At 43.3% G+C, this 14,505-nt stretch overlaps 1 protein-coding gene across 8 annotated transcripts in view; it reads right to left on the reverse strand.

Annotated features, from left to right (window-relative positions):
- TP53BP1 (tumor protein p53 binding protein 1) overlaps positions 1-14,505 on the reverse strand; it is an 848,450-nt gene that overhangs the window by 350,857 nt on the left and 483,088 nt on the right. For all 8 annotated transcript variants that reach the window (XM_069222604.1, XM_069222600.1, XM_069222601.1 and 5 more), the window contains one exon: positions 7,024-7,081. In XM_069222604.1, the coding sequence (XP_069078705.1) occupies positions 7,024-7,081 (58 nt within the window). The remainder of the gene's footprint in view (positions 1-7,023; positions 7,082-14,505) is intronic.

Here is a 14,505-nt window from a genome sequence, read left to right on the forward strand (position 1 = left end):
GCACACCAGACCCCAGGAAATCAGATTCCTGCAACCTGAACTAAAGAAGAAGGACTGCTGACCTACAAGCCTACAGAGACGACGGAAGACGACAACTGCTTTGGCCCCAGCCCTACCGGCCTGTCTCCAGACTCGAAAACCTTCAACCAGCGACGCATCCAACAGGGACCAGCGACCTCTGAAGCCTCAGAGGACTGCCCTGAATCCCAGGACCAAGAAACTCCCATGAGCAGCGGCTCTGCTCAACAACCTGCAACAAACTTGCAACTTTTCTACAACTTTAAAGACCTCACTCTTCCCACCGGAAGCGTGAGACTTAACACTCTGTAACCGACACCCCGGCTCGAGATCCAGAGAACCAACATCACAGGAAGGACTCCCCGGTGACTGCAACCCCATGAGTAGCCCAAGACGACACCCCTGGACCCCCACAGCCACACCTGCGGAGAGAACCCAGAGGTTCCCCCTGACAATGACTGCCTGTAACAAGGGACCCGACGCCTGGGCCAAGCACTGCACCCGCAGCCCCCAGGACCAAAAGGAACCAAACTTCAGTGCAGGAGCGACCCCCAGGCGACCTTCTGCCTTGCGCAGGTGGTGGGTGGCCCGAGAAGCCCCCCTGTGCCCTGCCTGCACCACTAGAGTGACCCCGGGTCCCTCCATTAAAACCAATATAAAACCCGACGCCTGCTTTGCACACTGCACCCGGCCGCCCCTGTGCCGCTGAGGTTGTGTTCTGTGTGCCTACTTGTGTCCCCCCCAGTGCTCTACAAACCCCCCTGGTCTGAACCCCCCCCCCCCCCAGGACGCGGGTATTTACCAGCTGGCAGACTGGAAACGGAGCACCCTGTTCTCAAAGGCGCCTATGTGTTTTGGGAACCTCTTTGACCTCTGCACCTGACTGGCCCTGAGCTGCTGGTGTGGTAACTTTGGGGTTGCCTTGAACCCCCAATGGTGGGCTGCCTATGCCCAGGAACTGAGACTTGTAAGTGTCTTACTTAACTCACAATCGAACCAATACTAACCTCCCCCAGGAACTGTTGATTTTTGCACCGTCTACTTTTAAAATAGATTATTGCCATTTTAACATAAACTGTATTTGTTATTGCTCTAATTCAAGGTTCCTAACTTACCTGTGTGGAGTACCTTGCATTTTATGTATTTACTTCAAATCTTGAACTTGTGGTTCTAAAAAATAATTAAGAAAATATATTTTTCTATATAAAAACTATTGGCCTGGAGTTAAGTCTTTGAGTGTGTGTTCTTCATGTATTGCCTGTGTGTGTAGAACAAATGCTTAACACTACCCTCTGATAACCACACAACAACAAAATAGAGCATTCGATTTTTTGTCACTATCTTACCTCTAAGGGGAACCCTTGGACTCTGTGCACACTATCTCTCACTTTGAGATAGTATATACAGAGCCAACTTCCTACAGCCTGGGTCACAGACAACAATATAATCCCTTACTATCAAACAGTTTTTCACCCTAAGGCACACATAATGGACAATGTGATCACCCCTTTGTACTGGCTTGACAAGGCAGCATAAAAACACCTTAAGCCAACTAAGTGCATGCTTGATAGACTATAGTGTTGGCTTTGACGGCATTGACCGGAGAATCCTATGGGCTAATCTTGCTGCATGGGGGATCCCGAAAAACCTCCTGGCAGCGATAACAGCCTTCTATATAGACACCTGGGTCCAAGTAAAGTTAACTCAAACCCATGCCACTCCAAAAATAAAAAACGAATAATGGTATTAAACAAGGATTAAGCATCACCCCAATGCTGTTCAATTTGTACACCACAGATCTAGGTCCACAGCTGCTGAAAGGGAGTCTTTTCCCTTCAAAGATTGGGCCCCTTAAGTTGCCCGTTGTACAATATGCAGACATCCTGGTAATATTAGATCACACACGTATTGGGATGAAGAGGGCACTGATCATGTTACATAATCACAACATTAAAAACTCTATAAAAGCAAATGCTTAAAAAAACACGTCTTTGGGCCGCGACCGAAAGAACATCACCTGTCAGGGAACCTGGGCTCTTCAAATATTTTCACAATCTGTAAATACAACTACCTCCGGGTCTGGCTGTCGAATTCTGGCAAAGCCTTTCTACAAGCAAGGGCAACTGAAAAAAGGCTGCTAAAACATCATTTGCCCTAGCAAAGCTACATCATAATTTCCAGAGCCCAACAGTTGAGGGGATTTGAACAGTAATCTGGGCAAAACTGCTACCAGCTATTAAATATGGGCACCTTGCCCATCCTGGAACACTCACAAATTCATTGCATTGTTACATTGCAGCCCACAGAAAGATCTTTGGGCTACCAAAAACGACAAGAAGGAAATTGGTATGTTTGGAGTGGTGAATATGGACCTTGAATAGACATAATAAAAGATTATCACCAAGTCATCAGGGCCAAGGATGGCTCCATGAAAGCTGCCCTGCAGGCAATGTTCAATAATGTAAGAAGCCCCTGGCCAAGTTATCTCCACAGCGACTCCCTCACGTTAAGCCACAACACAGAAACCTTGAAAGAACCAGCCTTGACACTGCCTTGCTTAAAGGGTATATTAAAAACACAAAGAAGCCAACTAACGAAGAAGCAAAATCAGAATGCAATTAGGCTACCACTGGGTGCTTTGGGCTTAAGTAAATCATATGAGGATGTCGCCTGCCCGTCATATCTGAAGGTTGCTATGGGGGGAAACAAACCCTAAGGAACATTCCTCTCACCAGGCTTCTGACACTGACAATACGGGAACTCAGAGCACAATAGAAAACAAAACTACCCGGGCACCGGTAATTTAGACTGTGCACTTTTGTCTCATAATCTGCTGCCCATTACTGTTGCTCGATAGGTGCTTCTTCCTAAGACCTATATTCCTGTAACATGGCCTCAGAATTTGTATGTCTGTACATGCAAGGTGCCAAAGGAACCAGCAAGAGTTGCTAAATACTTCACCAGGCAGGTTATTGAGGGAGCACGGCCGGTAATTATTGGTCCTTACACTAGCCCTCGTGCACTTTAAACTGAGAATGGAGAAACTCTCCCTTGGATTGTTCTAAGAATACAGATATGTTGTCATGGGGAGAAAGGCTTAGAGTGCTTCCGGATCTTCATCTCAGTACAAGTTGTTTGTATTGCACATTGCGCTTTTGTTACTGGCAGTAACTCTTGAAGGGAACTTGATCCAATGGTTTGCCTTTTTCCCTGGTACGAAAGTATGAAACAAGTTCTTTGCACCACACATTACAGCTTTTGTGAATTTGCATTTGCACTAATGCTTGCAACTAGCTTGACATTCATAGAATGGGTTGCTATTTGCACCATATGCTATCTGAAAGTATGAAAAGAGACACTTGTGTATTGCATGCTACACCTTCAACGAATTTGCACTTGCACAGACGTTTTATATGAACTCAATGCTGACACTATGGACTTTTATTTCTTTGGCATCAAGTTTTATTGAAAAGTATCATTTGCACTATATGCTATTTTAATGCATCAAATTAACCCTCAGTTGGGTTCACAGAGATATAAACACTCTTAAAAGAATGATATGAGAATGGTTAATGCCTCTCTGAGGCTTCCTCCCCTTAGTCATAGTAAATCTGCATTTATACAAATGATATCACTGTTGTAGACAATGCCTTCTTTATGAAAGGTAATGTTAATGGAAACATTTGCCTTCTGTCAACTCAACATTTTGGGATTCTCTAACATGGAATTCACTGACAATAAACTTTGGTTCTCATACCAGTTCTATCAGCAATGATTCGCAATTATCAAATCAAAGTGACCAGAAGAGTTACTCTATCTCTAGAGGTCTTCAGGCTGTACATGGATAACCTCAAAGTTGTCCTGACAAACTGTAAAATCCCGATCCATCACTATGTTGATTACAACCAAATCTACTTAAAACTCATCTCTACCACGAACATCACCCAACTCAAAATTTACCTCACTTTCAACCAGTCTTGTATTACTAGCGCCTATATCAAACTGAAACCCAATACGACCCAATTCATCCTTGTAGGAAGCTGGCTCCGTATATACTATACCAAAATGAGGTGTAGTGTGCACAGAGTCAAGGGGTTGCCCAGAAGGCTTAACAGAGGCTTAAAGTAGATAATACTAATGCCCTCTTTTGTGGTCGTTTGGTCAAGTAGTTAGGCTTATCAGATGGAAGTGCAAAGCATTTGTTGTACATTCACAGTCAAGAAATTAGACACACACTCAGTGACTAACTCCAGGCCAATTGTTTTTATATAGCAAAAATATATTTGGTTACTTTATTACTAGAACCAAAAGGTCTTTGTTGCAGGTAAGTACTGTTTTAAGTAAGTATCAAACATATGCATCAAAGGTACTTTGGTCGGGTTTTGCAGGTAAAGCAGTTTACATGTAAGTAACACTTTTCAATTTTAAAAGTTGACTGCATTTTTTCATAGGAGTCAATAGACTCCTGGGGCTTGGGGAGTGGAGTATTTACACATTCCACAGGTAAGTACACGACTTACGATTTCGGTCTTCAGGGGTTAGGATGTCCACAGGTCAAAGTTTAGGTTGACCCCAAAAGGGCACCACCGGCAACATGGGCCCGGCTGGGTGCAGTGGTCAAAGTTGGCATTGGGTTTTCAAAGGAATCCAATGAGGATTGGGGGTGCTCGGTAGAAAAGAGATTGCAGGTAAGTACCCGAGGTTTCAGGACACATGTCTTGAGGGCTTAGGTCAGCGCCAGGGGTTTGGGGAGGGACAGGTCGGCACCAATCACCCCCCCCTGACGGCACAGGGGTGGCCGGGTGCAGGGTACAAATACAGAGCTGGGCACTCAATGCTTTTCAATGGGGGTAGACACCAGGGGTCACAAAAGATCCTGTAGGCTTGGTCCAGGGGGGCTGTTTTAGAAAACCAAAGGCTGGATAAGTAGGAGAGGTGCCTGCTGCACATTGTTGGATCATCAGTCAGATTCCCCAAGGCCAAGGGGCTTCAGGGGTCTCCTTAGGTGTCGGAAATCTTTGTTGAATCCATTCACGGTCAGGGGGATCCTCTGGATTCAGGTAGCAGGCGTCGTTGTGTTGACCAGGAGAGGTCAACCCAGGGTGGAATCGAGGTCGCAATCACCTGGGGACCTTCTCTGGACTGGTGGGCCACTTGGACTTGGGCCATGGGCGTCGAGTGCAGAGTGGACAGGGCTTGCGGATCCAGGGCCGTTCTGGAGTCCTTTTGGAAGGTTTCTTCTGGACGGGGCCGCTATCCTCTGGAGTTCTTGGTCCTCTGCTAGGCAGGCAGTCTTCTGGGGGTTTGTAGAGGTTGCTGGTCCTGCAGGATGCATTGCCTTTTTGGAGTAGGAGTCTTGAAAGCTGCAGACAGGTCGGTAAGGCTGGGGCCAAGTTATTTATCATCTGGAGTCTTCACTGCTGGGGGTCGGTTTTGCAGTTCTTCTGTCGTGAGGTCCCCAGGAATTTGGTGCATAAGGTTCAAGGGTGTCCCTAAATATTAGATTTAGGGGCATTACAGGGCTTAGAGGGCAGTAGACAATGGCTACCTTCCCTGAGGGTGACTACACCCTGTGCCCACTCCCTTTGGGGAGGGGGACACACTCCTTTCCCTATTGGTTCTTCTCCTCCAAACCAAGATGAGCATTTTGCAAGGAGGGGGACACTTTACCTCTGGACACCTTAGGGATGATCCTAGCTGCAGTGGCCACTCATCCTTGTTTTACTTAATTTGCCCATAAGTACTGCCACCAAAAGTGGGGTTGGTCTGGGGTGGTGGGAATTTCCACTAGCTGGAGTGCCCTGGGGCACTGTAACAGGAGGCCTGACCCTTTGAGAGTCAACACTAAGTGTTGCAGTTCCTGCAGGGGGAGGTGTGAAGCACCTCCCCCCAGGGCAAGCTTTGTTTCTGACCCCAGAGAGCACAAAGGCTCTCACCCCATGGGGTGAGAAACCTGCCTGTTAGTGGCAGCCTTGCACTAAAGGGTTGGGTAAAATACAGGGAGCATCTCTAGGATGCCCTCTGTGTGCATTTTACAATACCTCCTACACTGGCATCAGTGCGGGTTTATTGTGCTGAGAAGTTTGGTATCAAACTTTTCAGTCTTCAGTGAAGCCATCATGGAGCTGTGGCGTTCGTAATGACAAACTCCCAGCCCATGCACTTAATATGGCCACACTGCACTTACAAGCTCTAAGAATGACACTGTAGGGGAATATTGCTCATGTAGCATAAATACCAGGCAAAAAGTGTGTTGGGGGGTAACCATGCCAAATTGGGCACTTTCCTACCAGAGTTCTAAACCGTCCCAGACTGGGGCCTGACTCTCTGAAAGTAAGCTTCTTCATCTTACTACCAAGGAAAAATGCCTGTTCTTAAACAACAGGAACCATTCCTTCAAAAACAAATTTCCATATTTGATTAGTTTCATGTACCACTCCTCCACAAAATCAGTCTCTACCATCCTGTCTTGAGAACCATGGCTATGGAACTGTTCTTACACATCTGGAGCGCAGTAATGATCTACATACTGGCATTTCAACTTCCCGCATGACTCCACTGAAGTATATCAAACAAACTGCTGATCAGCTGAAATACGGCTATATTATGTTGACTGTGAACGAACTGCACTGCCTGGCTTTAATGGCCCACATCTCGAACCCTTGTTGCACTTCCTACGAGGGAGTAACTATCAACACTCAGCTTTACCTTATTGATCTCAGAAGGCCAGTGCAATACACAAACACATGACATCTCCGGAATAGAAAACAAGTGGTGACAGAAGGAAAAGACGAGAGAACAAACCTTCTCCTAATATTTCTGCAGGTTATATCCCCACAAAGATCATTGACAATTGTTCGGTTTTTTGTTTCTTTTTTAAATCTGAAGTTATGATAAAACTACATGTAAGCATAACACATTCACTCTGTCCCTCTCCTAACATTACACTAGATTATCTTCATATGGTTGCAAACAATACTAGAATGCTCTGCAAGTAGAAGGTACCTGGCAACAGCTCCAGCAACATCCATGGCTTCATTTTTTCTTTCAGATGCATCAGGTTCTGAAGAAATTAGAAAGAGCAATAGAAGGAAAAAATACAAAATTATTATGAGAGCGTAAAACTCTCAGAATTATACCACAAACTGTATGCTATGGTCTACATGAGAAGCCCCAATAGCAGTTTTTGTGCAGTGTGATCAAATGCAGATACATTTAACATAAGATATTGTCACATCTTCTCACATCATCAAGAACAGCCTGGTGAAAGCTTTCTATTCTAAAAAAAAAAAAAAGAGTTTGTTTCTTCCAGGAAGCAACATCAGAACTGCTGTTAAAGCCCTCATGTTCTCTCATTTTGATAGTAAACACCTCGATCTATGGCATCCCGGACTCCACTCTGTCACCACTTTAAGGGCATTCTACACAACACAGAATATCTTGTCTTGGGCCTGGAGAAATATGATCACATCATCCCCTTCTTGATGCAACTCCATTACCTCTCCTAACCACACCATCTTCAAATCCACCTGCATAACTCAAAAAGCCAACACAATCAGCTCCCTCACTTTCCTTGGAGAGAAGGTCACCTTTTAGGTCACTTCTCTCACATTGCAGCTTTCACACAATCCCATGAAAGTTATCTTGTTTGTCCCCAGGTCACAGACTCCATCTAGGTAAGAACTCACCTCAGAATATTCCCCAGGCATGAGACTGGATCTGGAGGGTTTTATTAACAATGCTCCTACATGTCACTAGGCGCCATCGCACAGCGCCAACCTGGCTGCAGATGGCCAAGGAAGAGACAAAGCATAGTTGCATGTAAGTTCCACCTGTGCGTGTCAATCAAAGAATCCGGTACATCACCAGAGAACCCAGTGGACCTCATCAAGGCATATCGACGAAGGACCACACAAGTACTTAAAGCCCTACCATGGCAATCTGTGATATCCAAACGTGCACAGATAACATATTTAGTCAGATCTTGCCTATTGTGTATCATCTGAGTTAGAAAGGCCCAAAAATCTTTCAGGACTGCTGGCAAGGTATCCCTTGCAGTGTCCTAAAGGGTATGGGTCTATCAGCCCAACAGACATACTGCGTTTACAAACCTCAATGCCAAACTGAAGAAAGATATGCTTGCCAAAGGCGTCAATACGTTTAGATTCCCTACTCAGAGGGATAGGTGAGACATTTTCAGTTTACTGGTAGATGCCTACACAATTAGGTTCTCTGGAGTAGCGTGATTAGTGACAAAATGAGTAACCAGGTGCCAGTCTATGACATCAGGCCCCAAGAAGGTGAGAACATGTTTTGAACAGGCAGCCATCACAGTATCTGTGAGGGAATCATTAAATGGAAGTAAATACTCTGATATTGCTGGCCCCAACTGCAGAATTTCTGTCAAAACATTTGTTTTTGCCTCAACAGAGGGCAGCTGTAACTCTAGCACCTCGGCTATCCTCTGATCCACCACTGTAATTGAGGCACTCTCTTCCATTGGTGGTCCATGTGGCGAGTCAAGGTATGTCTTAGGAGAGATATCAAAGCCCACTTGAGTTCTGTAAATCAAGATACAAGGAATCATAAGTGTAATGAGGGTGAATCAAGCTATTACCCCCACTATTATCATCATCACTATCCTAGGGTGCACACTGCTCCAGCATACTACTACTGACTTAAGTTTTATTGTATTAATCACATACATTACAATAAAAGATAAGAAAGGGCATTTTACTTCTGACACAATAAAAGTTCTTTAAAAAACCTTAGTAACAAATTACTACATAAACTACACACAATTTCCCAACATACCTTACGCTGAAACTAAAAATGGAATTATTTTAACAATACAATTATGAGATTTAGTTGTAAAACAGTAAATGACAGTCTCTTAAATTGACATAATGTTTGAGTCATTAAAAAAAGACCATGCAAATAAAAGTTAATAAGTTTGTTGCATAGCCATTGCCAATTAACTTTATCGAAAGCTGTGAAGTAGTCTAAAAACCAATGCATATAAAGCCATATTATTTTGAGACAATGTTTTCATCAGAAGAGTCATTGTGCCGTTGTTTTTGGTTGAACAACCCGGGCGAAACCCTGTGTGAGTGAACGGTATTAGGTGCTGTTCTTTGGTTAATAGCATAAGAAAGTTTATCAAATATTTTGCTTCAAAACCTAGTAAAGCAATTAATCATTAGTTGTCGGGATCTTGTTTTGAACCCTTTTTGTGTATAGGTTGCACAACTGAGCAGTTCAATGATGGAGGATTCACCCCAGTTGATGTTACTTTCAAGAATAGATGTTTCAATAAAAAACTCCAGAAGGGAAGAAAATAAGTTACATACCTTTAACTGCAGTTATCCAGCATTGGTATCTTTCAGATTCACATGCTTGCTTTATTCCCAGTCGTCAAAGTGGAAGTCCTGCGGAACCTTAAGGAAGCAGAATGCAATAACCATAATAGGGTATAATGGCTGAAGGCCATCAGTTTAACAGCCTATCTATTTATTTTTCTGAAAAGAGGACCAACCTTGACCTATGACCAATCAGGCCCTATTACCCTCTAGAATACTCCTAAAATACTCCCTCATATTTTGAAGCACAAGAGTGAAGGATGTTCTCAAATATAAAGGGAGGAGGGTGGGCTGCATGTGAATCTATGAAAGATACCAATACTGGATAACTGCAGTTACAGGTAAGTAACTTATTTTCTTATCCAGTATTGGATCTTTCATAGATTCACATGCTTGACTCAGAATAGCAAGTAGTATTACAAGCAACTGCAATGACTCTTAGTGGATGGTGGGTAAAGGCAAAAACATTTCATAATAGTAAATATACCATATCAGTTTTATATGCTTAAGTATGATGGAAAATACCACCATCAATATAATATGAAATATCTTTGAAATTGTAAAAATCCATACTTGAATATTTGAATTAAGAAACATAATTAAAACAAGAAATAACATGAATGAAAATTTCTATTAAATAAAGAGGCCTGCCTTAAAAAATGGCTGAATCACCGTGTTGTGCTGACTCAAGGCAGCAGTGCTGCGTAAAGAAACAAGTGTTCTTCCATATTTCAGCCCGGCCTATTTTTTCCAGTGGGATGCCTGCAAAGAGGGCAGCTGAAGTGGACACTGCTCTTGTGGAGTACTCCTTAGCCGTTCTGGTCAGTGTTATGCCAGATTTAGAGTGGTAAAACTGAATGGTTGCTGAGATCCACTGTGCTACTGTGGCCTTTGTCGGCTTTGTCCCTTGACTATAAGAAATTAGCAGCTGATCCATTCTACGAGTTCGTTTAGTGCAGTGGAGCGAAAACATCAGGCAGCGTGTGATGTCCATTGTGTTAACAGTTCTTCCAGCTGGTGTAGACAGAGTTAGAAAAAACAAGCCTGAAGTATGACCAGCTCATTAAGATGGAAATGGGAAGGAACCTTTGGAAGAACCTCGGATTTGATCTGAGAAGGACAAATTCGCCCATGGAGAATGGGAAGGGCTCCTGAATTGTAAAAGCTTATATGTCACAGACTCTTCTGGTGGATGTGAGAGCGAGTGAAATTGCGACCTTCCATGTAAGAAACTTCAGTTCAGCCTTATGAATTGGTTTGAATGGGGATTTCATCAACTGCAAGGGGATGATTTTGAGATGGCACTCTGGGGGAGGTGGTCACATAGGATGAAAAGTTCTGAATAGCCCTTTCATAAATTGCTTGGTGAGTCTTGTGGAGCAAAGTGATGCAGTTGGCGCTGAACCTCTGTACCTTGAGATTGCAAGCAAGGTGTACTTTAATTGAGGCATGAACAAGGCTAGACTTGGCCAATGAGAGAAGATAAGGTATGATCTGTTCAGGAGAGGCTTCAAAGGGGTGCAAGTTGTTTTGCTGGCACCAAACACAGAACCTTTTCCACTTCAGCCTGTAAGTCTTGTCTGTACTTTCAGACCATGCTCTGGATAGTATACTTCGGCGTTCTTGATCGATAGTCATGTTTCGAAACTCAGAGCTCAGGAGCCATGCATGGAACTGGAAAGAGGCTGGCTCTGGGTGAAAAGATTTGCCCTGGTTCCTCATCATGAGGATTTGTTTCCTCGGAAGACGGATGGGATCAGTCCGGATAATAAAATCAGCTCCATAAACAAATGTTGTATGGGCCATTTGGGAGCTACCCGGATGAGTCGGCAGTGCTTCGTTTTCATCTTTCTGAGAATCCTGGGAAGCAATGGGAAGGAGGGAAAAGTGTAAGCAAAAATCCCAGACAATTGCATCGAGAGGGCTTTCCCCATGACCCTGGGTATCGACTGGCGTAGAACTAGCATTTGGCGTTCTGGCCCATTACGAAGAGATCTAATGCTGGCTTGCCCCAGCGTGAGAAGGTCTTGTAAACTTCTTGCTGATCTTGTTCCCATTTGTGGCAACTGTCCTCTGTTCTGCTGAGTGTGTCTGTGAGAGTATTGTCCACACCAGACAGGTGCCCTCTGGGAGATTTTGTATATAATGAGCCAATTCCAGAAGGACTGCGCTTCTTGAGAAAGGAACAGACATTGTGTTCCTCCCTGTTTGGTGATGTAATACATGCTGGTAATGTTGTCTGTACGAACCAACACGGAGGAGCCCGATACCCGTGACAGAAACGCCTGCAGCGTGAGGAATATCACTTTTAATTCCAAGAGATTGATGTGTATCAGTTTCTGATGGTTGGACCATTCTCATTTGATCAACATACCCTGCAAATGACCACCCCTGCCCTCCCGTTATGCATCGGTTGTGATGATGAAGAGTGGAACTGAGGGCAGGACTGTCAACTCTTGAGAGGTGTGATTTATCTGAGTCCACAACTGTAATGCTTCTACAATCCTTGGGGTTGTTGAAGCAGATTTGCTAATTAGAAATTATTAATTAATGTTTATGTGATTTGATTAACAAAAGTTCATAGATGAATTAATTGTAGAGAAAACGAAGAATGGCCGTCACTTATACAAATTTATACTAAAATGATATAAAATGTGTGAAATAATGAAAATGTGTAATAATAATGTAGTAATGTGCCATATTGAGATGTATAACCTATGTTTTGCATTATATCGTAGAGATAACTTAGCCAAAGTTGTGGCCTAGTCTTGCCAGGCCTCATGCAGAAGCTAAATTATTAGAGCATGCTGGAGAGAAGTCGAAATACTAACCTGACCCTGAACCACTCAATGTTAAAGTTTGCTTAGCTAGAATTTTCTGCAATGTACCGACGGACAGGAGATGATGGAGTCGAATTGCTACAATTATGTGTCGAGTAGACGAGATGTACTTTCCCAGGACTCAAACAATAGAGACACTGACTGAAGAGGAAGATGCAACATTTCCGATACCTGAAGAGCCGGATGATGAGGACATCGTACAGTGAACCAATCAATGAGCTGAGAACGATGAAATACTAGAACTCATAGATATGTAGAATAGAATGTATTGGGTAGCGTCACATATGAAGATTAATTGACCAATTAGGAATTAGGGGGATGGACTGGAAAACTCAAATAAAAAGTCATGACAAGAGGCTAAAACTTCAGATGCGAGGGGTGAAAAGCTGACGTCAAGAGACGCGGTTCGAGATTCTGTCAATGGCCTCATGCTCTTTAGAGCCTGATGTGTTGCTGATCAATTGATGACCTAAGGACGAAGACTGACTTTGTTGCGGATCCATTCCGTGGATAGGTAGCTATGACGATGTGACTGATTAACTTTTGTGCCTTTTCTTTTTAGGTACCAACTGCGCTGTTTTTCTTATTGTTTTTCCTCTTAGCTAGATGTTTTGCAAATTCTTGTTTCTAAATTGTTTTCGCATGAAGCCCCACATGCTAATGCTAATATGGGTTAGGTAAGGATCCTTTGGGTGACGTTGACCGTGACAAATGATGGACGAGACGATTGCTGAGCTCTGCTATTAATGTTGATATATTCTTCTTTGTTGGCTTATGCTGAAGCATTAGAGCATATGTTTTCTCAAGTTCTGATTAGACTGTGTTATTGGTCGTCGCTAATAAACTAATTCTGAGCTGATTGAATAAAGTTTTGAGTTAGTCTTATGCACTAGAATTGAAATTAATAGTGAAATAAAAATGATTAAAGCGTATATTGAGTTGTGGTTATTCATGAAATGTTGACATAATTATCTAATAATAAATGATTCTCTTAGTGGTTATTGCTAAGTTATACTGAATATTGATAACACTGGTCACTACATGGCTAGGATACTCCATGCGATCCAAAAGGTTCATCAGCCTATACACGTCTGTAGTAAAAATAGAGGTGTTTGACCACTGACTTTGTGTTTCACCACTGTGCATATTAGTTGTTCAATGTTCACCAGTTGCAGATTACATTTTGTATTCAGTTTAGCTGCCTATTGGCTTTATCGTGGAGTTAGACATTGCAGTTGAGACATTGCAGTTGAGCTGTGTTTTCCCACATGGTAAACTAAGGTTGTTTCTTTGTATTTCTCTCACCAAACACGAACAGTTCATGATAAGAAAGTACATATTTTTGTTTTCTCCAGTGCAGGGAAAGGTGCGGCCTTGGAAGAAGAGCCTGACGGTATAACTGTTGTTGTCTGTCTTCTGAAAGAGCTTTGTTCTCAGTTGTGTTGAGATCTGCACCCAGTAAGGGATTATTTTGGGTTGGTATGGTGGATGATTTTTGGTGGTTTACCAGGAGGCCTAGACTGCGAAACAGTGTAAGACAGGCCGTGGTGGCTTGTGGAGCTTGTTGTGGTGAAGATGCTTCAAGAAGCCAATCAGATAAGTAGGGAAATGCTTAAAAACCTTGTTTGCGAAGTGCAGCTGCCACTGGAGTAAAACATTTTTGATGATTTGAGGGGGTGACTTCAGTCTCAAAGGAAGGACTCTGAATTGATAGTGGGTACCAGCTACGGTTAAGCGGAGGTATTTGCGATGCCTGGGATGAATGGAGATGTGGAAGTAGGCATCCTGCAAATCAATTATGTCATGTAGTCTCTGCTGTTTAGAAGGTGAAGGATGTCTGAAAGGGATATCATACTGAAAGATTGTTTGCGCACAACTTTCTTTAATTTTCTGTGGTCCAGTATTAGTCTCCACTACTCTGTTTTCTTTCTCACTAGGAAAAACTGGGAGTACAAGCATAATCCTCTTTGATGAGGGGGAACCTTCTCTACCGCACCCTTGGAAAGCATTAGTAATGCTTCTTTCCTTAGTAAGTGAAGATGGAGTGGGTACGCTGTTTTCGGAGGACGGTTTGGGGATCTCTCCACAAACTCCAAGGTATGACTGTAACTTCTAATATCCAACATCCATTTGTCTGATGTTATCTCACTCCATTGGTGTAGGTTTTTCGAGATGTTTGGGTGGAATGGAAGGAAGGAGGAAGTGTAGTAGGTACCTGTTCAGGTCATTGTTGGCTGCTTGCGTCCCGGCCCTGGTTGGGCTGTTTCCCTCATCCACCTTGCTTGCTA

Source organism: Pleurodeles waltl, chromosome 3_1 (genome assembly GCF_031143425.1).
Source record: "Pleurodeles waltl isolate 20211129_DDA chromosome 3_1, aPleWal1.hap1.20221129, whole genome shotgun sequence".
In the NCBI taxonomy this organism is placed as follows: domain Eukaryota; kingdom Metazoa; phylum Chordata; class Amphibia; order Caudata; family Salamandridae; genus Pleurodeles; species Pleurodeles waltl.